Source organism: Hetaerina americana, unplaced genomic scaffold, assembly GCF_022747635.1.
Source record: "Hetaerina americana unplaced genomic scaffold, ioHetAmer1.1.p SCAF_1, whole genome shotgun sequence".
Classification (NCBI taxonomy): domain Eukaryota; kingdom Metazoa; phylum Arthropoda; class Insecta; order Odonata; family Calopterygidae; genus Hetaerina; species Hetaerina americana.
The window spans coordinates 43,574,328-43,598,395 of NW_027286069.1; the positions used below are offsets into that span (position 1 = coordinate 43,574,328).

Here is a 24,068-nt window from a genome sequence, read left to right on the forward strand (position 1 = left end):
GGGCGATGTTAGGACTATAGGGCACCTGGTGTTTGGCAAGGAACTCGCGGACTTGCAGTGCGTTGTGGCAAGGCGCGTTGTCGTGATGCAGTTGCCAGGTGGCGGAGATGTCTTTTCTAGTCCTGATGACCTTTTTTCGGAGTCTTTTCAGCACATCCACATAGTGGGCCACGTTAGCTGCCTGTCTTTGAGGAACAAACTCCTTATGGACCACTCATTTACAGTCAAAAAAGACAAAGAGCATTGTTTTCACTTTTGATTTGCTCATTCCTGCCTTTTTGGGCTTGGGGGACTGGTCGGTGTGCCACCCAGAGCTTTGGCGTTTTGGTTCTAGGTCGTATTCAAAAATCCAGGTTTCATCATTAGTGATGATGTTGTCAAAATAATCGTGTTCATTTTCAATACGTTACAAAAGTTTGCTTGAAATTTCCGCTCGGTTGGTCTTTCGTGATACGTTCGGTGCGAAGAGGTTTACAATAACTGACGTCCTGCCGCTTCCACAGCTTGGAGAGTACCGAGATGGTTTCGTGGCAAAGCTTCGCGTCCCCCCCCCCCCCACGTACTCCAAGTAGTTCGAACCCACTTCGACCTGTAGAGCGTTATTGTTATGGGGAATAAGATGCTAATTTTTGCTCTAATTTATGTGTACATCTTGTATCCATATTGATTGAATTTAGATTTGGATATTCGCTTATTGATCGGACAAAGCCTAAACGTTCCGCCGCTGAAGATTTTGTGGTCTCTCTGATGTACTTTTAAAAGTTATATTACGTGATTTTTAACTTTCAAAAGCTTAAAATGGCAATCCATCTTTCTTGACTACCGAAGATAATTGCGTATCCCAATTTTATAGGACGGTTTATTTGCGGAACCAACAATGCATACCACCGGTGGAGAAATTTAATGAAAGAAACATGTAATGTAAAATGGCAAAGATAATGTTTGACTATAAAAAGCTAAAACTTCCAGACAGTTACAGAAAAATTAAAGAAAATTCGCGAATATTCTAAAAGAATTTTCATAAAAGATAGAAAGTATGCACCAAGGAAAAAATTTAAAAAAATCAGTTGGTCGTAACGCACAACAACCGATATTGGAAGTAAAGTAGGACAATATGGATTGCAAAATAATTGTCACTTCTTGAGTGTTAGACAAACTATTAAGGCAGTCCTACAGAAGACCTATGAGGTCTTTACAGTAATCGGTTGCCGGTATATAAGTACAAGCTGCATACAAATATGTATCTCTAAAAAAATGAAAAGAACAAAATCGCCAGAATTCAACAAGAACACTCGTATATGAGAGTTTCAGACAAAAAATGAAAATTAGAAGTAAATAGATTAAGCCACGCGGTTTATGGAGAAGAGGTATATTACATTTTTATGTGGAAGATACAATCTCCCTTTATCGAAAAGTACCTGTAGAATGCGAGAACGACCAGTTAAATTTATAGCGCAGTTACGGGCTTCAGGTAATAAATTGAATAAATAATGATTAAATGAGAAGTCTAAAGGACAAATAAAAGTGAATCACATTGAAATAAGGGAGAAAGTGATGAAATTAGATTTATGAAAGAAACGCTATCATTTTTAAAAGATAAATATATTTTTATCTTTTTATGGAATTTTCAAATTACGCTTAACCGGGAACTTGTAGGATAAATAAATATTGAAGAGAAAAAATTCTGAAAAATAACGTGTTTCTTTAAACAGCACAAATACGTACATGTATGCATGGTTGTAAGTAAAAGTGGTGGTGAACAGTTTAAAACAGGAAAAATGCCAGGTAGGGAACAGTTTACTACAGAGAGGTCGATTATCTTGCGAAACATTCCGAAGATTATGGAGAAAAAATTACTGCGAATGTGAGAATAAGACTGAATTCAATGGTTTGTATGCGAATTAATTAAACTAACTACATTTGAATATAAAAAGTGAGTAGTGGGTCAATCATCGAGCTGGCTGTAAATATTCATGAACAGATATAATGATGAATATACAGCATATGGAAGAACCATATTAAAAACGAAGTTTTTAAAATTAAAGAAAACTGTTATATATATGTTTTAATAGGAGGGAGAAAATTTAGAATTTTTTGTAATTCAAACAATCAATATTTTTAGTGAACTAGGAAGAACTGTAAAAATATTACAATAAGTTGGTGAAAGAGATTTTTAGAAATAAGTAAAATATTCAAGATATTAACGAAAGAGGCGGAGTTGAAGGTCTTCTATATTTTTAACATGCGACCCTAAGATCTATGAAATGAATCGACCTAATGGAGTCTACCACAGTATAATTTTGTTTAGTAAACAGCCAGCCAAACATATTTGACGAAGATGAAGTTTAACATGCTTCCACGAGTATTTATTTTTTGACTCTGATAATAAAAAGGGGAACATGCGATACTTGATAATTTTAGCATTTTAAAAGGAAAGTATCTTACTTAAAACAAATGTGTGCCTCAGAATGTACTAGTGTATCACAAGGCGAGTGGGAACTAACCAAAAGTATTTGTTTCCAGTGGATGAAATTTAAAAAGGCACGGATAATTGGCAAGCAACTCAACATAATTCAGGTATGGATTGATAACTTTAATAATCTGAAAATTTCCGGTGATTTAATTTCTGAAGCTCAAACTTAAAAGAACTTAACTAATTCTTCCTTACACGAAATCGTACCAGATCAGCGAGTAGATTTGATGCATTAAGCTCTTCTGGTAGGGATGATAAGCTTTAATTACCCCAAGGATATAACTTTGGGTATAGGACATACATCAGGTGGTTCGAAAGTTTTCCTTTACCAGTTATTATTTAATACAAATAGCTTGGCGAATAAAAATTGAATTTTAAGTAGGTAATGATTTTAATTTTAAATTGTATTTGAAGTGTTATAATCTCTGCGTATTGATAGCTGTTTTGAAATTCCCAATAAAAATAAGGTAATTTCAAGTCACAGGACCACTTTACAAGCCTGTTTAATGTGGAGACCCCCAAAAAATGTCGTCCAGCTTTATGTTTTTTGGATACATGTAACCAATCTTTTCCATTTCATTTTATCTGTTTATTAAACGTTTCATTATAACCACGCTCAAGTTTTCCTACTAAGTGCACGTCAACAGATGCTGAATAAATATTATTATCTACCCTGCAAATAATTTTGGCACATACCCAAAAACTATTATCAGCATATAGCATATAGTATACCTTGGGATATTCAGGGAACCAACTCCATCACCACACCATCATGTTTTATCTCTCTCCTATATTTTATTCAATATTTGAAATATCGGATCGAGTCTATGAGCATGATGCCTAAAAATCACTACCCAGGCATTTTCTGCAGAAATCCAAATACTACCTTATGTATTATGGAATTCGTGGCTGAAGTTATAAATTATTAAAATTCTATTTGTCTTTTAAAGATTAAAAGGAGGAACTTCCAGTGCTCGCGCACGCGTCTTTTCACCGTAAGGACACGCCCTGAAAATCCTGGATCTGAACATTCAAAATATCCACGATTTTCACTTTAATTTCATGCAAACGTATTTTCTCCTGCAACTAATGCTACATATATTCATTAGAATTCACCATTAAACTGCGTGATTGGAATCTATAACCCGTCTGGTTAGACAAAAGTAAAATATTAAAACATTTTACCCAGTTTTAATTAAAAATGCTAATATTTTGTGGCGCAATGCTTTAATTCTTCTGGGCCAAAACACGCAATTGCTATAATGCTCACTAGCTATTTTCTCATGTGCAAAAAATTTACTCAATACTAGTAAAAGGTTTTCTCACGGCAAACCCTTGTTTCCGAGTGAAAGAAATAACAGTTTTCAGTGAAGTTACCGTCAAATTACAGTGTCTGTATTAACAACGTAAGGTATTCGAGGATAGGTAGAACGGACAAAATCAATAAAAGAATGAAAGTTACCTTTACGTTTTTATTGGGTCGATACTTGAGTTAGGGATAGATATGTCAATTTTAATTCGCTCCTTTTGGTCTAAATGAAGGTATAATGACTATTCCATACAGCACTTCTAAAGCCGCGAGATATCTCCTACAAACAAGCAAGAAAAAACAATATCGGTCCCTAATGAATGAAGTAAATTATGCGGTGAATAAATTATCCAGATAAGTTAATGATCCCACAACAGTTGCCGTCTTTTCCGTAAGGGAACAAGTTTTTAAGGTTTAAGTTAGAAGACTTAACGTAGGCCACAAAACGTTCTCAGCATAAAATTCGACAACGTAAGTTGTCATTACTATTCACAATATACTAATGTTGTTTTTTTCAGTTTGTTCGCATATTTATCAGTTATTCCAAGTTTCGGTTCTTCACGCTGCAGGTCTTCAAAGCTTAGGACTTACAATTTCAAGTCTCAAAAATGTCATTCAATGCCCAAGTTACCGAGGAAAGTTATATTTATAATTACGAGTGGAAAATATTTTCCTGCGTGTGACACTGGTAGTGAGTGACAGAACAAGCCGGTCACCTTGTCGTACGTATTGTTTCATGTGACGTTATTCCCTTGGAGATGCACATGGTAGTCATGTGATTTTCGATATTGAATGGCAGTACATAGTTTGAACGTTAGGGTAGAGTAAACTGTGACAAAAATATATTTTTATGTCAAACTCGATTTATAAACAACCTCATTCAATATAATCCCAGGAGTGATCTCATATTATGACTAAATAGTAATGATTTATTTTAAATAAAGCTGTTCAATAGATAAGAGTTAACAATATACATTCACGCAATTAAGCGTGTAGTTTAATTAAGCGTAATAAACCTGATAGAGGCTTCAAGTGGAGAAATTCCAAAATATAAGTACGATCACGTGACTTTCACTACTTTTGTTTAATATCTAATAACTTGTCTCCTCTTGTGCAAATAAAAAATATATAAGGCTAGTCATTATCAAGTGTAAAATCCAAAGGTGTTTTAATATTCCTCAACCAGGGGCGTTTAACCTTTTACATATGACAGCACACCTAGTTGGGGATAAGGGGGAGAGGTTAAGATAGGGAGAGAGGTAAAAAACAAGTCGTGAAAGAGGGGAGAGGATACATAAAACGAGTGAAAAAGGATTTAAAATAGTGTGATTGACAGATACACCACCGTGAGTAGGGGAATCACATCTTGTGAAACCTGAATAGTAAGCGTTTTTGGCCAATATAATTCATTCAATATACAACGGAATTAAACAAAACAGCTTCAATGGCAAAACATACGTCATATCCTTTAACAGAAGTGGCTTCACTTAGTCACGAAAAATATATCTATAGTTAGCATGCCTCCAGTAATAAATACTTGTCCTTCAATTATGTTAAATAATATCAGGTTATGCCACAAAATTTGTTTTTTTTTAATTGTATTCTAACTTTGGCTTTTTGCTTATTCAGATAGAAATAAATACCCTCCTTGGTCTAAATGTTTCTCATGATTTCACGCTTTGAATGATTTACGAAGGATTAAAGTATAGAAGATAAACGTATGGGGTGAATAGGAAAGGATAGGGATGCTCGTCTTCAGTTTACATCGAAAACAAATGCCTTCTACGTCTCTCGCTTACGTTGTGGTATCCGCTTGGCAGACGGTGTCGGGTACCATCCGTTAATACTCCGGTAGTGTATCAGTAATTGATCATAAATGAGCGACAGATAGCCTCTCAATCAAAAGTATTTCAGTGTTTAAGTTGGATTTGTTGTAATCACGAATATTTATAGAGAATTACGATTACTCATTATTATATATATATATATATATATATATATATATATATATATATATATATATATATATATATATATATATATATATATACTCATATATACAGAAACAGATATAAGGAAAAGGGATAGGAACACATTATTATATATCTGTTTCTGTATATATGAGTATTTATTCGCCGTTTGGCGGGATTTCGTGTTTGAATGTGTATTTGGCCAATGTGGCTCATCTCTTTCTTCTGGCTATGCGTGCCACGAAACGCACTGTTCCTTTCCTGTATGATGTTGTATGAATTCTAACCCACTGTCCTTTCCTTTCCTTGTGTATTGTCTATTTCTCCTTTGGTGGGTGAAACAGCCCCCTGACGCCATCTCTTGGCTGAAAGAATCGGGGCGCTTGGCGACATATTAGACCCACGGATCTCAGGGTAAATTGACTATCCTCGATAGCTCAAGTGGTTAAGAGCATCCGCCCGGCAAGTGGAAAGATCCGGTGTTCGAGTCCCGGTTGAGGAAATATTTTTACTCTTGTGATCCGTTCGATTCCGCCTTCCCCACCTCTGTTGTGTTCGTCCTATATATGTGTTCCTATCCCTTTTCCTTATATCTGTTTCTGTATATATGAGTATTTATTCGCCGTTTGGCGGGATTTCGTGTTTGAATGTGTATATATATATATATATATATATATATATATATATATATATATATATATATATATATATGTATATATAAATTGTGGAGTCTTAATTATTCCATTGGACTTTAGATCTTGCTTGATTACGGAGCATGTGTGACTATCAACAGAAACCCGTTTTCGGTTTGATTCTTGGGAATTTGAGACAGATTCTATTTCAGAAACTTATAAAGTTAAAAAAGTCGGCGCGTGCTTTGAATACCTTTTGAATGATAACCTCTTGAATGAAATTCGAGGAGGAAAAAACTTTCTCTTCGGACGAAATTAAGATGCGAGCCACAGGCTTTAATCCATAGGACACCACTCTTGCTATCACTGACCTTTCCGAAACGCTAACTCATTTAAAATACTTAGCAGGGTTCACTTTGACCTTTGGAGGAGAACAGATGGAAACTTTATACAATTGGTTTCCCCTTAGGAAACCATAATTAGCGGTATCACCGATTACAAAATAATAGTACAGAGACACTCAATACATAATATTTTGGATAGACAAAATTTTGGAAACAGTTAATGGCATGCTAAAAAAAATTGGTTAACCACGTACATTTTATGGTTTTGGCTATCCCGAAACTGCAGGTTTCAGGATATTCAAAACAAATATATAGTATGACATTTTCTGCAAGTTTTCAGAAACATAACGCATAAAAATGAGGCACTGGCCCCATTTGATTTTTTTCATTTCGGAGATTTAAAAACTATCGAGATTTTGTCCTTGTGTTCGAGTTTCTTTTTAATTTCTAATAATCTGTCTTCATCATAAAACCATTGAGCACAGATTTTTAATATTGGTAGCTAAAATTCCATGCCTTGTGGAGAAAATTGCTGAATAAAATTTTCAGTCTTTTTTTTAGCCTAATATGCAATAATACTCTCCCATTGGCGTGATGGAAGGGCTTGTGAGTCCCGTGAACCCTAAGGCTGTGCCGGTGGTCGTAATGACAATTGCTCCGGGTAGGGTCACCCATGCCAGATAGACCAAAGGTTAGGAGCCAGACGAAAGGTAGTCCACGCAGTGTCTGCACCTCAGTGAGGCGGCTGCAAAGGTGTCTGATTCCAGTGGGGTGGCCATTGAGTGATGGTGTCACGTTAAAAACACTATTGTGGAAGGCAACAGGAAACCACCTTTATTATCATTCCCAAGAATATAATGATGGACAGTATAGAGGAAATGAGGTTTGGCAACTTCGGGACTCGGTCCAATCAGCCGTGTGTCGTGTCCGGCAGTGGGAGAGGCAAGGCTACCGTGGTCGTCATCTCACGTGCCCTTGCAAAGCAATTTCAAAGGCAGGAGCACAGAAGACGCAGGAGAAAACCGGATTAGTTAGAATAAGATCTTGGAATGTTAGGTCAATGTGAAGACTAGAAAATTAGAGGATATAAAGCGAGAGATGGAATGGGGAAATAAAGATATTTTAGGCTTGCGCGAGATGAGATGGAAGGATAGCGGGGATTACTAGAGTGATAATTTCAGTCTAATACGAGTATACAGCAGAGGGGACGGGAGCCAACGAGAAGTTGCGATAATATTGAATAAAAATGTAGGAAGAAGCGTGGTCAACGTAGAGCAAGCAACGGATGGAATAATAGCACGGGTGAGAAAAGGAAATGGAAGAATAAAAACAGAGTTAGGTAGAAGAAAGTAAAAAGAGTTAAATAATAAATTGACACGCAATAAATAAACTAAAAGTGTGAAAGACGTGGTGCGAGGATATAGAAAGTTTGCACCTGAAGGGTGAAAATGGTGCGCTATACAGGAAGGTTAAAACACCATCGGAAAGTAAGAAGGGAAGATCTGTGTTAAGAGTTAGAGATAAGGCGGGTAAGATAATAGCTGACGCAAGAAAGATCCAAGAGAGATGGAAGGAATATATAGAATAACTGTATAGTAAAGAATTTAGGTCAAAAGGTTAGACATAGAAAAGGAACATGACGTAGAGTAAGATAGCTTAGGACCAGGCATACTTTACGATGAGATAGAAAGGGTATTAAGGAAGATGAAACTAAATAAGGCCGTGGGGGTAGACAAAATTCCTGCGGAACTACTAAAAGGTTTAGGAAAGTGTGGGAGGATGAGTATATGGACTGATTGGTAGCGTCTACGAAGAAGGAATGTGGCCGGAAGACTCTGCGAGATAAGTGTTAGCTCCTATTCCGAAAAAGGTAAAGGCTACATCATGTGAAGACTACAGAACAATTTTTATGATTTCCCACGCAGCTAATGTGGTTCTCAGGATCTAACAAAATGGAGAGCACGGCAAATGATCACTTAGGGGATGATCAGTTTGGGTCCATGAAAGGGGATAGTTACGCGTGATGCCATTACAATAATTAGATCACCAATAGAGAGAAATATAGAATACAATGAGGCCGTATTTACCTGTTTCGTAGACTTCGAAAAGGCATTTGATAAAGTGAATTGAGAAAAAACTAATGTGTATATTACAGAAAATAGAAACAGATTGGAGGAATAGGAGGCTAGTCCGCAACCTGTAAATGTCTCATACCGCTCAGGTGTGAGTGGAGACAGCAAGTCCGGATGGGAAGAGGTGTAAGGCAGGGTTGTCCATTATCACTGGTGTGGGCCCATTATCACTGGTGCTGTTCAAAGTATATGTGGGTGAAATGATGAAAGAGGCATGGAATAACTGGAGATGGGAATGAAAGTCGATAGGGAATTCATAAAATCAGTTAGGTTTGCTGATGACCAAGCTCTAGTTTGTCAGTCAGCCAAGGGGTTGCAAGCATTGCTGAGGGAATTGAAATGAAATAAGGGATGAGATTAAATATAAATAAAATGACGGTTGTGTGGTTTTCTAGAAAGAAAAATATCTAGGAAGTGTTTTGGACCAAAATGGTCTAAGTACAAGATACATAAGGAGAAGAATTACATTAGGCAAAGAAACTTTCACAAAGAGAAGGCAATTTGTGACATGGGTGTTGAATAAGGATGCTAAGAAAAGGCTCATTCTAACTTTGATATGGAGCGTAGTTATGTACGATGCGGAAACATGGTCATTGAAGCAGGATGTTAGGCGTATATTTGAGGCTTTTGAAATGTGGATGTGGAGAAGGATGGAGAAGGTTAAGTGGGCAGAAAGGAAAACAAAAGAGGAGGTGCTAGGTATGGTGGGGGAGGAGAGGTTATACATGCGTATGTATGCGTATGTGTGCATAATTACATATACGAGGGCTGTTCAGAAGGCAACCTCCATTATGATATAAAAAATACACTGGAGTAGATTCAGAAAATTTATTACTTTCATCACAAAACTACATATCTCTACTATTTTATACATATTCGCCAAACAGATTTAACATTTATCGTACCTCTGAACTAGTTTGCCAATTCCTTCAGCATAAAATTCTGCCGCCTGAGATCGCAGCTAGCGATGACGTCATCTTTCGCAATTTTCTCGTCGAGACGAGCACAAAAAATGCAGTTGTCTAACTTTTCAGTCGCTTTTCCATGCAATAGAGTAGTAAAAATCTCTGGAAAACTTTCTAAAGATTTCAGACATCATAAAACGCCGGTTTTCACGAACTTTTCGTCAATTTTCAAATGCAGTTCAATGCTGACCATAGACGGGCGGCCACTTCTGTCATCATCATGGACGATCACTCTTACACGAACGACAACGCTGACGCACAACTCTTATTACTCGTTGTATTTAGTCTGTATTGAGCACAATTTTCCAGGTGAATGTCAACAGCAATTGATTTTGCTATCAGTAAAACCCTTACCACTGAACGAACTTTACATTTGGCGGGAATTGCAATTCTATTGTTCATTTTGGCTCGCTATTGCAAACAAACGACAAGCGACGGGACCTTCCAACCACTGCTGCTCGAGGCATACTGACTGACCTACTGTCTCCGTCAATACAGCGATCATTCGGCTCCCTCCACTAATTCTCACGCTACACGAAAACGGAGGTAACTTTCTGGACAGGCCTCGTATATTACTATATTTGACAGAGCCATTACGATGGCTCTGGAACAGTAACAAATAAGTTTCGACTTCTTACTGAAAAATGTTGCCTCGACATAATGTTTCTCTTAATCCTGACCCTCCTTTAATCCTAAATTTCTAATACAACAGAAGAACACTTTATACAGATACTATTAAAATGCTGATGATTGCCATTTTTACTATTTTACACATCTCCCTTCCTCTCAACGGAACTTCGTTCTATACCCTGGCCTATATCCATCTATGACAATAGCTACATCAGCTGGACACCTCCAACATTAATATTATCTACTCATTTTATAAGAGATTCACTGGTGGGGTGAACGGTCCCAACAGAAAGGGCAATAACACACTACGATCGCACTTAACAACTCGCGGGATTTTCTGTTGCCGCGCACATTTTAAGAGGGAGCAAAGTAAAAGAACCACAGTCTGCACACTACCACAGCAGGATGCGTACTTAGTGTAGGGACATTAAGACACCAAGATGGTGCATCGAACCCTACCCATCGCCACGCTAGGCCGAAACGTAAGTTACTTTCTTGATAGCCTTCGTATTAGTTTGTTATTGACGTGACCTATAAACTAGGGTCACCACTGAAATGGAAAAGTACCCAGACCTATGTAAAGAGACTATTTTCTACCTAAACTATAAGTATGAGTATCAACCGACTATTGTGTACGTGGAAATTATTACGTGTGTTAAAGGCGCTCCTTCGTTCCCCCACCACAACCCATACGGGTCATCCCGGTTTTATTTAGCCGTTTTTTGCTATGAAACTTTGTTTTGGCACATCTTCTTCCAGCAAAAAGGTAATATGGGGATTGAGTTTACAAGGAGCAGCACCCGAAGAAAAAATCTTCTCCAGTTGTAATATCGCCTCCATGTACCACGCGATCCAACGTTATGTTCAATCAGCAGTTGATATTCTCAATGCATCTTGCAAAGGAGTTTCATCCAAATACTTTGAAGTAGCTCACACGGAAAATGATGTTTATAATAAGAATAGATCCAGAAGTGTTTTCTGGATGACATATTGTTACTTGATCTTACCAAAGATTAAGTTTCATGATCCACAACCATCACTCGCATGAAAACACGATACTGACCACCACATAACTGAGAATTTTTCCTAAAGTCTCACTAAAGTTATAAAAAGTTTTCAACGGTCAACCTTGTATATCTTCACTGGACTGTATTTTAAATATGAAGAGAACAAAATAAACGCAACTTTATTTCAGTTCCTGCGACCCAGTGGGAGTTAAATCACTTATTTAATGATTTACCAACAGTTCTATTCCTTTTTATAAACATTTGCACTGCGAAAACAAATTTACTATTTCTTGGCGCATTTTTTAAGTCTGGGACTTATTAGTGCTAAGAATAAGAAGGTCAATACAGGCAATACCAAATTTTCCCAGTGCATATTTTATTTCAATTTACCTCTTCTCATTAGCTATTTTCCTGAGAGTATGATCCCTAAATTTTCCATTAATTTCAAGTTACTTTCTGAAACATTAAAAACCATAATAACTGCAATCAAAATAATATTTAATAATTTAACAACACATGCAACATGTTACAGCATCTCTCGCGGTTTCTTGGAACACGAACTTCGCTTATTCTTGATTATACTGATACTGAAATCTGCAGTGGAGCCAATGAGCTGCATTTTCTTTCAATAAGAAAGGAGAGAGTATGGAGGCAATTTACCGGAGCATTATAAAAATTAACAACATTCGTCAAATTGCGCGTGAAAGTAGGCGACTGATCGTGAGATCAATAGCAAATGACAGGGAAACTGCGGACAATTTTAACTGAGGACCTTGGCATGGGCAAGGCAATGGTCTCAAAGGAACTCGTGCCTGTTTGATAAACTAAATTATTAAATACTCTTAGTTTTTATTTATAAATAATGAATATTTAGTTCTTACCATCATTTCAGAGTTCCTAATAACTGCATACTCTGGTACTTATGGGTTTCATAGTTGATCTGCCATTTTCTTGGATGTAGCGAATAGAACACACGAACAGTACGAAGGAGAAGACGTTGAATTGACGTTAACTAACGCAATATTCTAGCATATACCTATTGCAGCAGTACCAAGTCAGGAATGTCCGCACTTTTTGGAAACAGTGTATAATTAACTTCCGGGCGAGGCATCGACATTTAAATCAGCCATTTAACCAACCTGCACAAAAGAACCAGTATAACATTGACCTATGCGAGTTCACTTCATTTTTATGGCCCAGGCATGCGCTGAGTTTTACACAGCAATATTTAATAAAATGGAAAATAACTTCGTCAATTACTAAATACCACATCTGTAGACGATAGTCAGGACTGCTACCGCTGAATCTAGTCATTTTCAAAGCCTTGGCCGATCCCAAAAATATTGACATTCCGACATCAAATACACCCAATAACCAAAGGGGTGGCTGATTTTGATTAATTGGTATAATGACTCATTTTTCGAAGTCGTGAAGCTTAGATACATTTTCTTTTACACTGGGATTGCTTTAAAGTAAGATACGATAGCTGATTTCCTTGTTGCAACAAACCTGTCACTTTACCTTCAGATACGTACTCTGTGTTTACAATGGAAATAATTGGCTTAGTCAGAATTTCCCTTTTCTTTTCGTTATTCATAAACACACCTCGTTATTTAACTTTCTGCAATAATTTTAAAGTAGCTACCCAAAAGAAGAATGGTACATGCACAAATACATTTCGTCACTCGACGCGGGATTGGCTTTCACTTTCAGTCAATAGGTGTCAGGAAAAATAATTCGGTAGCAATTCAAAATTCTAAGCATTTCATGTGCTAAACACAATAAAAAGGTAAAATTTTAGCCATTGTTTTGTCGATAACAGGCCAATATTTGTTATATTTTAAAAAAATACATGTAAGGTTCTAACTTATCGTACCCATTCATTTTCATTAAAGGTACATAAATACTGATTAGAAGCACCTTCAAACCTAGTAAAACCAATACTGATATATATATATATATATATATAAGATCTGGTACCCGAAAAATCACTTAGCTTGGGTGGAGCTGCAGGTGCCTAGAGTGCCTTGCCCGGATATATATATATATATATATATATATATATATATATATATATATATATATATATATATATATATATATATATCCGGGCAAGGCACTCTAGGCACCTGCAGCTCCACCCAAGCTAAGTGATTTTTCGGGTACCAGATCTTCCTGGGAAACCATAACCGGCACAAGGAAAGGAACTGGCCCCCCTGCCCTGATGTGTGCATTTTTGTTGCACATCTATGCAACCACATTATCTTTTGCCTTAAATAATTTCCTTATTTAGCTTTTCAGCCTTCTTTATAGATCCAAACCCCATTCATGTCTTTCAAAATAATATAAATAACATATAGTATAAATAACAAAATAAAATGTAAAGGCCCCTATCAACTAATTATGTTTTCCTGATATACTTTCTTCCCCCAATATTCCATCCCTCTCTTATTAAATGCCAACTCATTCCCTTAGCTACTGAGATGCTATTCCCAATTACCTAACTACTGTACTTATTTTCATCTGAAATAATGTCCAAATGCTTTCTTCCTTCTTCATTTCTTGTCCGCCAACTTTGATGTCCAATCTAGCCTCACCTCTGAGAAAACTTAATTGTTTAAGGTTCATTAATTAGTGCATACGATATCTTTACCCTTAGCCCTCACACTGATGTGTTCCATGCCTTCCCTTACCAGGATATCATTTGACAATATTAGCCACTTGGTCATCTCCCTGCTTTCTGTCATTCTTTCCTCAAGCCCACACTCTCTCACCGATGCCTTAGCATATTACTCAATAAGCATGGACAATAACACACAATCTTATCTTACTCTCCTCCCCATTCCAAACTTCCTCCTACCAATACTAGTTGTGCAGTCAGTCATGTGTTATTGTTAAGCCTCATGGGCAGGAAGGTTTTTGATGATCCAACCATCATGCTACATTTCTAAGCCCCACTTAATATAACATTGAATCAACACTCTTAAAACCTAGGGAACAAATACATAAGTCATTCTTCAACTCCACATACTCCCTGCCTTCCTTCATTCCACCCAACATGCTTTTTTCTCCTACCTCATTTCTTTAGAATTCTCCCCTAGGTCATTTTGGGGTTTAAAATATGCACCCATTAATAAAGCCATGAAAATATTTCACAGTAAACTTTAAAAAATTGGGATTTTGTTGGATCAAAGCCAAAGAAGAACAAAAATTCTATCTTTTTATGTTTACATCTCACATTGAGCACAAATCTAGTTCCAAGTACTTATAATTCTTCTTTGGATATTAACTTGGCCCCAAAAAGCCCAATTGTGTACCATTTCTAATTTCAATTGTACTTAATTTTTTATATTTCCCAAATATATGCATTTATGCATATATGCATTACCCATGCATATGATTGCATAATATACCTTGAAATGCTCTTTAGCTAATTCTTTCTCTTTTGCTTTCTAGGGCAAGAAGTGGCTTCACATTGGTACAGTGCAGTGAGGCAATATGATTACCTAAAGGAGCCAGACATTCTGCATGCAAATGTCAATGCTGGTATGATTGGCGATTCAAATGACTTTTTAAAATATATGAAGCTCCTAATTATGTGTTTAATTGGTTATACTTTTGCCTTATAATATTAAATGCCATTTAATGGTTAAACTTCATAGATTATTCTATTTTTATAATTTCCCCAATAACATTTAAAATGGTCAAAATAACATAATTGTCTCACAGCATGCAACCCTCTGGCCAATGACAAAGAACAACAGCTAAGAGATGTAATTATATCATTAACGTTAAGAAACATAAAAATAAGAACTTTGATCAGTCAGTCGAAGCAGTTACAAATAAATCTTAAATTAAAAAAGAAAACTTTTTTCACAATATTTTGATATCAGACAGTCTGTTGCACCCTAGAGAGGATTCATACAGGTATGACTTGGTAAATTCTAATTAATTCTTATAATTTGAAATGTAACATCAATTCTATAATCATGCATTGATATAAATCCTTCCTTGCTAAAAATTATTCTACGTCAGGTACCATGGGGTGTTTCAGGAATTAATTTATTTTTCTTTCAAATATTGTAACTGTTAACCAATGCAGGTGCACATTATACTAAGAGAAGGCTCTTCATTAGGCTCTAAGGCATTTAGAAATGAATTTTAATGTGAAAACCTACATTTAAGGCTAACCATATTGGTTTAACCAAATTCATTGTAATCATATTCTTAATGCAAAAGCAATTCCATCAGTTTGAGTTTTGTATGCAACTACAACAATCTTCTAATAGAGCAATTAATATTTCAGGACATTTCACTCAAATGGTGTGGGTTGGAAGCAAAGAACTTGGCTTAGGAAAAGCTAGGAGTCGCTCAGGTAAAGTGGTGGTGGTAGCAAATTACAGACCCGCAGGAAACATCTCAGGGCAATTTCAGCAAAATGTGCTTCCTCCCATTGAACTCGACCTGAGCTCATCTCCAGGAAGTGGAGGAGGTGGTGGTGGTGGGGGTGGGGGAGGTAGCACAGGAGGGAGTGGTGGGGGTGGTAGCAAGACTGGAGGAGGAGGGAAGGGTAGGAAATCTGGAGGGATGGGATGCCTGTGGGGCATTCGAAGTAGACATGACTGCCAGCACAATAACAACAATGAGGATGACAACAGCAACAATAACAATGATGAAGACAATGTTGAAAATGAAAAGAATGGTGTGAATTGTGTGTGTGTGGTGGGGAAACGAGCTGAAAGTTGTGTAGTATGCTCCACTAACCACAAGTACATGAACGCAGCAAACTTTAATTGTGCAGTGAGGTTAGTGTCGGACATCGATGGTGCTAGGAGTTTTGATTATGATGAAGATGAATTAGAACTGTGCAGTGGTGATGAAGGTTTGTATGAAGGTGAGGATGCTTTGAGTGAATATTCTTCATCGAACACTACTTCTAGAAGCACTGAGTTTGGGGTGTGAGTTTAAAAAAATGTGCTTTTTCCTACACAAGTGCCGTTTCATTGAACTAGTGAACTGACAGAGTGGTTGATACATTGAAAGGAATCATGTTGCTGAAAAAGCTAATATGTTAGTACATGATTCTAAAAATATAAGCCCACCACCTTCAAGGGTAATTTTTTCTCATGCCATGATTACCTCATAAAGATAGTGAGTGGTGGGTAGGAGAGTTTTTGGATAAATGTTGCAAGAATTTAAGAATGATTTTGAAATGTTACAAAGTTAAGGCATTTCCAATGATACTAATTTGACAGTGAAGTGACATATGCTATTAAGTATTTTTTGTCATATTACACCAATACTGCAACTGTTTTAGGCTAACATGAGTTCCCAAATGCTATAGGTCAATTTTACACTCAGTGCAAAAGCATTAAGTTTATTGGAATAACCACTCTTCAAATGGCATCACCCAAGCTAAATTCTAAGAGCTTAAATGTATTTCAGTCAGCAGTAGAAATCACCAATGGGAATGAAAAAGTTAATTTGCTAAATTATCAGGTATTACAAAAATGGAACAAGTACTGTTTGAAGAATACACACTGGCATAAGCATTACACAGATAATAGAAAAAGTATTTTTGCTGAAATGCTCAATTTCATAGGATCTACGTTTGCAGAAATATGAAAAAATTTAATCCTTCTATAAAAGTATGGAAATATCTTGTACCTGAAGTATAATACAAGATTCCATTTTGCTTTAGGTAATGGAACTTTAGATGAAGCAAGTGTAACTAAGGTATATTATTTTGAATGGCATTTCATTTAATTGATGTTGCGACAAATTTTAATATTGACAGCAATGGATATGATATCTATCTATGGAATAGAACTTGATCTTTGTTTTCCAAAGTCCATGCAGTATCAGGGGCAGTCATTAAATCAGGGTCATTTAACAGTTGTGCAAATATGGAAACAATAACTCAATGAACAAAACAAATTCAAGACCCAAGTCATTCCACAAATATTTAAGACCGGCATGATAACAATCATTGAATGAAGTGCATAGGTCCTGTGCCAAAGGGTAGAGAAGCCATGTGAAGGAAACGATTTACACTCCTCACTATTTTGAAGATAATAGTTACAAATATGGGGTGAGATATGTTTTTTCTTAAGCAGCATAAACTGGACCAGACCTTTATAGATTTTAAAGGTTACCTTAAAAGGGAAAAGAAATTTGTACAGAAACTAAAAAAAATCATAAATTTAAGACTCTTTTACATCCCAGTAGTAAGCACCAGGACCCAATAAAATGGGTAGATCAAAACTAAATCTCCCAATAACTACATCAAAACTATTTACCAATTTCTTGACTATTAAATGATAAAATTTTCCTTAAAATGGCTGATTTACGGAAAATGGTGAATTTTACTAATGTAAATAAGTAATTTATTAGATTTAATGCACTAGTCCAAATAATCTGCACTGACAATTTTGCAAATCATGTTGTGTAAAAAATTCTGTTTTCATAATTTCATCTTTCATTGAATATACTCGCCACCATGTCTTTTTTCCAAATATTTAGGTTGGATTTCAAAATGAATTCCTCTTTCCTGTATGATTAACATTTATTTTGTTGTGAATTTTTCAGGAATCTTTGCATTTCACTCAAGTTATTTAAGGTAATCATGTGGAATCAAAGAGTAGAATTATTGAAGACATATTGTTTGGAATCTACAGAAATTAAAAGGAATTTGATAGAATGGTACCAATCCATTGAAGGTTGCAAAGTAATACTTATTTCCCCAAATTTTGAGGGGAACCTAGGTTAATAGACAGATGATTACATATCACACACAATTACTCAGTCACTTATAACATGAACATATTAGAATTGTTTTATCTCCAAGTCATTAAATCAATTTTTGTTTTTGAGTTTCTTATTCATAAAAAATAGTATTCAAAATGAAAGATTAAGCATTAGGTTCGTAATTGTAGAAATGTATATATGAATGGAACAATGTCAAATTTCAGTGCTTCAGGATCTGCATGCATTATTTTTGGTGGTGGTTTCATTCACACATTTACAGACAATATTAAAAAAGATAGTCCACTTCTAAATCATTTGTTCAAGTATGAATCTCTGTCAAGGCAAAACGCATATAATTTACATCCATGAAAATTAAAAAGGGGTGTCGAGGTCTTGCCACTATTCAGGCATATTTATTTCATTTGGATTCTGCAAAGATGTCTAAGAAAATGAGCAAAAATCCATTAATTCTAATTGATTTCTTGATAACATTTCAATTAGTTGTGATATTACTAAGACTTATAATCACCGCCTTATAATATAGGTAATAGTAAATTTAGATCTTTACAATTATAATTCTTTGGATTTAGAAAGTTCATTATGCCAAAAAAGAACACCTTTGGTTCTACTCAATGCTTAATGCACCAAGGGCATATTTTTTTACTTCCATGTAAATAAAAAGGAATGCTTAATTATTTAAAACTAGCTTTTTTAAACTCTATACAACATTTAAAAGATATCATCGGCATAAAATATCAAAAACAGTATTTCATAATTCAGAAGCGGGGAGTAGATAATCCTCCTGATTGGTAATTCATTAATAGTTATTGCCTTTGCCAGCTGATGTAGTGATTAGGTTTTTGATTTATTAGCTTTCCTGTTTCCCTAACAATTTCTTGTAACTGCTAACACAGCAAGGCAGGCAGATTTTTTATTGGGCCATTCATTATAAGCGTTGATATTTCAGCAAATGAATAGTATTTGGACAGTATCTAGTAGCAACAATATACATCCATATTTCTCACTTATTTCCACCACAAAAGAAAATAGAACAATTTGCTAACATATGAATCGATATTAAACCAGCCTTTTCCCATATTTCATTATCCTTAAATTCATTTTCTATTAATATGTGCCAATCATAGTCATAATGCATAAAAAATTTCATTTACTAGTTTGTACTTAATTTGACTAAAAAGTTGAGCTCAAAATATTGTGCTTTATGAAAATTTTACACTGTACAATTATTATTATCACTGTTTCAATCCCTGCCTACGATAGCACAAGAATATAAGAGTAAATTGCAGTTATACACATAATGAAGCTGTGATAAAATTTCATTACCAAGGTGGATTTCAGTGTGTTGACTAGCTGCCAGTACAAAAAATTAAAACAAATTGGTTTGAAGCCACATTTTCACTAAAACGATTAATGAATATCATTTTTAGAGGTGCTATTCATGCCAATCAAGATTTTTGTATCAGTTGCTAGGAAAGGATTTTTTTGGTCAAGGTAATGGTTATATGTAACAGTACATTGGCCTTTTATTTGTGCCTGCCATTATACACACTTAGTGTTTCATAGAAGATATGTAACCCACCGTTATAAAAAGAATGAGCATATTTGAAGCCTTACTACAGAAAATCAATAGACAAAGAGTAATCAATGCGCTTAACCAACATTGGCTCATTTAAATTTCAAGACACTGTTAAGACTTAAAAAGATGATTCCCAAAGTGGTTTTGTGATTGTGCAGTATTTGTGAGGCCTTACTAGGAAAAACCCATTTACAAAGAAAAAAGAAAGTGGGCGAGAAATTTTTGTCATTATGTACTAAAGCATAATTGTAATGACATGTACATCAAATACTTTTTAAATAGCAACATCTACCCATTGCAAATAAATTAAGGAAAATGGGGCAAGCTTCTTGTTCCTTAGAAATCAATTGTCGAATAACGAGGACACCCAAAGAGTTGAATCAATTTTATTGCTAATAAATGAAGGAGCAACTATCTCCAGTGCACACCAAGTTTCAATTTTTATGATTTAAGAAAAATGCCTAGACAATCGTTTATTATATTATGGGAAAAACTAATGCAGAGCATAAGTGATTTTTCAAATTGAACATAGTAATCATAGAGAACAGGGTTTAATAGCAATGGGGAGTGCATTTTGCCAGGAAAAATTGATATTTTGCTAGTTTGTTACTTGTTACAATTGAGCATATGAAAGTGCTTCCCTCTTCTGTTACCAGTTTGGTATACATGACTAATGTTAAAAGCTTTGTTATGCAAATAAAAATTCAAGTTTTTCCAAAGACCTGTCTGTACTTTATTTCCTTCCCATCTCCTGACTAATCCAGAAACATAGATAGAATATGGTGCTGTTGATAAAATGACAACATATGTGATATTTAGTTGGTTTAGCCATTGCTGATAGTAACACACAGATTATTTATTGACACTCAGAACAAGACTTTCAGGGTATCTATGAAACATATCCCATAGTACAAATCACATGAATAACTAAAACAATTTAAATTAAATTATGAAAATTAACAAACTATACAAAACATAAAATTTTATGAAGCAATAAGAGAATTTTACTAAGCAGTCTTTAAATTAACACTACCATAAGGTTCAGTTTCTTAAAAAAAACATTGAATGAACACAGTAAACAAGCATTCATCAATATACATTAAATTTATGTGAGACCTTGGAAAAGGTCAACTAAATAAGTCTCTGGGTTAGAAATATCTCCAAGAAGACCTGAAATAAAAACAAAAAATGTTATTAATTTCACTACCTCATATAAGTAAGTAAAATTTGCACACACTCAGAATTAATACTCAGTCATTATAATATTAATACAGCTAAGACATTCACATTGCTTTCATAAGTCACTTGAAAATCACCATATTTTTACTGCCTTTAAGCTACGCCACCCTCAACAATATTTTTCATCATAACCATCTCATTTTTATTCAAAGATTAGTTTTTTGAAACTTGGGGAACAACCCTTTTTTTAACTTATTAATACATTGTGTACATGTGCTTCCATACATTCTCCATGATATGCAAATCGCCACATTATTATCAATGTACATGTCATATGGCTATTTTGCCCATTACAATGGCAAATATTGATAATATTAAGAAAATTACGTGGGTCATTCAACAACTCTTCAGAAAATCCAAGATATGGTGCATGTTTCAGAAAAGGTTTGCTTTTAGTAAGCATCAACTCTCACAAGACTGCTGTTTAAGTTTCAGTTATGTCCACCATGTGGTTTCATTTTCATACTCAATTAAAGCAACAAAATTTTGCTTATTGAGAAAAAAGGAGTTTTTGTGGTGACTAAACACTTCTATTAAAAAGGCTTAACACCAAATGAGATTGAAGCAGAGATGGATGAAGTTCATGGCATATTAGCTCCTGTGTTTGCAACTGTTTGCAAATGGGTAAACGAGTTAAAATGTGGTCGTACATCCACAAATGATGAATATTGTTGGGGATATCAGTGGAAGTAACTTCCTCTAAAATGACTGACAAAATCCATGATATAGTTTTCAGTACAATGAATCAAAGTTTGCAAAATCGTGGAGGCCACATACATATCACAAGACAGAGTTGTTTTCAACTTTGCAGGAAAAATTGGTGCAAAAATGTTTTTGACAAGATGTGGGGTTGCTGAATTTGCTCTCTGTGGAGAATAAATGCAATTGTTTGATTGATTTGGAGGCTGGTTTGCCGCTTTTTGGATGATGGATACATAAGTTTTAGATGAAACATGGAAAATTAAATGGAACACAAAAATGGTAGACTAAATATGGATACACTTTTACACTCCAGACACAAGGAATAGCCTAAACAGAGGATAGGCTCTACAATAAGGAAAGATGGTGAAATAGGCTGACAAAGTCATGGTCTTAGGTTCTTTAGGATACACATAAATCATCTACATCAATTACAGAAAAAATAAAGAAAAAACTCTCATTTGGCAACGAAACGAATTCTCTTCCATCAAGACAATGTAAGTATGATGCACACAAGCACAGTTTTGATGGCAAAAACAATGGAGTTAATTTGATACAACAGTTAACTTTATGACATCATTGCCAAATAGTTGTGCTCATAAATATATCATCCTATAAAAATAGCCTAAAAATCATTGGGCATGGTATGACTACACTTTCATGCTCTAAAAGTCTTAAATTTTGCCAACATGCAAGCCACTATACACTGGCAAGCAGTGAGGTGAATGCTTCCAGTTGCTTTTACTTCTACTTTTCTTATCCAAATGTAATTTTATTTTTAAATATTTAATTTTTCCATTAACAAAGTAAATACCCACAGGTGACAATCATACCTCCAAGGACCCCGGACCATCAACTGGTCTTTCTCATTAGAATTTTATAACTACTACACTAAATTATTTCAGATTAAACACACACTCACCTGCAACATCACAAAACTCAGAAAAGGATGCACAAGTCAAAAGTTCCTCTCTGTACACAGCAAGAAGTGATTCAGAAGCTTTTAGAAGAGATTCGTCATTATGACGGATGTAATCTGCAAGGACTGAAGGCCACTGTTCATCTCCACTAGCATTTACTTTCTAGAAATTAAGAAAAATACAATTATGTAAAATTATCAACAAAACAAATAGCAATTATTAAAAAGGCAATGTCAATTAACAAAAGGGACAATGGTGTGGGAGTTTTAATACAACATCACTTAATTTATGCCCAATTAGAATAACTACTTTCCCATTGCTAGTATTTAAAAATGAATAATGTGCATTCCCATACCAGAGTGATCACTCATGTTTTAAATTCACATTCCCAAAATTTTCCACATTTTCAAGAAGAGTTTGCCATTCTTTTTTCCAATTTTTCTCCCCTATTTTTGTCCATACATCTCTCAAGATCTGTGCACTGAATCATCACATCTCTCAAGATCTGTGCATATCTGAAGATATGCACTTATTTGGGGATCATTCCTTATTGTTACACATTCAATGAAGTATGTCTGACTATATTTATCAGAGCCTACACTCTACGAAAACTGATCTCACAACTAACAGGAATATTTCTTTAATTGGAAATTCCATCTTTCCTTATTAGATTCCCAACCACAAAAATTCCTACATTGTTTTTAAAATTGGCTAATTTTCCATTTTTCCCTAATTTTTAAAAAACAGAATTTCCAACTTTCCTTATTCGCCTGTCTCCCTCCATACAGTACTAAAATTATGTGATTATGTTGTTTTACATTTAACATGGAATGTTTCAAGCCCTGTTCCAGTGTTCATTACACATTAGGAACATCTAATATCAGTCAAGTTTGTTGAGACACCAACATATATAAAGTGGATTCTTATGCGAACATTCCTTAATGGCACATTTTTATAGTTAGCATGTCCATTCTTCAGTCCCAGTCCACGCCAATTTAAAATTTTTAGCAGGTAAATTTTGGTTACCTCTTCTGTGCATTCTACAAAATATCAAAATTTTAAATCAGTACTCGACTAAGTATTAAAATCAACAGAAACAAATGTAAAATTAAAAAAAAAATTCAAACAATATTTCACTGTGTTAAAGAGTCATAAAAAAACTGTTGTGTGTCGTCCAAAGGAATAAAAAATGTTGCCATTTTATTTTTCATTATGCCATAACCAAATACATTTGGAGAAATTTATTGTTTTGAAATGTATGTATTTTGGTAGCTGTGTTATCAAAATATCATACACACAAGTTTCATCAGAAGTGAGACAAGTACTGGTATCTAGGGAGTCAACCAGGGAGAAATTATTTTGTCACAAGGCTAATTTCAACTGAAGTGTTAACTTCTCTAAGGA

The 24,068-nt window shown here is 35.1% G+C and overlaps 2 protein-coding genes across 7 annotated transcripts in view; one reads left to right on the plus strand and one right to left on the minus strand.

Annotated features, from left to right (window-relative positions):
- The window catches only part of LOC139701253 (uncharacterized), a 61,352-nt gene extending 44,928 nt beyond the window's left edge, over nucleotides 1-16,424 (plus strand). Inside the window, exons 3-5 of the mRNA XM_071599747.1 lie at nucleotides 14,919-15,008; nucleotides 15,769-16,164; nucleotides 16,264-16,424. Of these exons, the coding sequence (XP_071455848.1) occupies nucleotides 14,919-15,008; nucleotides 15,769-16,164; nucleotides 16,264-16,424 (647 nt within the window). The remainder of the gene's footprint in view (nucleotides 1-14,918; nucleotides 15,009-15,768; nucleotides 16,165-16,263) is intronic.
- Nucleotides 16,425-20,176: 3,752 nt separating this feature from the next.
- Nucleotides 20,177-24,068, minus strand: part of poe (E3 ubiquitin-protein ligase-like protein poe) — a 133,652-nt gene continuing 129,760 nt past the window's right edge. For all 6 annotated transcript variants that reach the window (XM_071589166.1, XM_071589141.1, XM_071589156.1 and 3 more), the window contains exons 82-83: nucleotides 22,667-22,826; nucleotides 20,177-20,976 (exon numbers count right to left, since the gene is read on the minus strand). In XM_071589166.1, coding sequence (XP_071445267.1) covers nucleotides 20,912-20,976; nucleotides 22,667-22,826 — 225 coding nt within the window. In that variant the 3' untranslated portion in view covers nucleotides 20,177-20,911. The remainder of the gene's footprint in view (nucleotides 20,977-22,666; nucleotides 22,827-24,068) is intronic.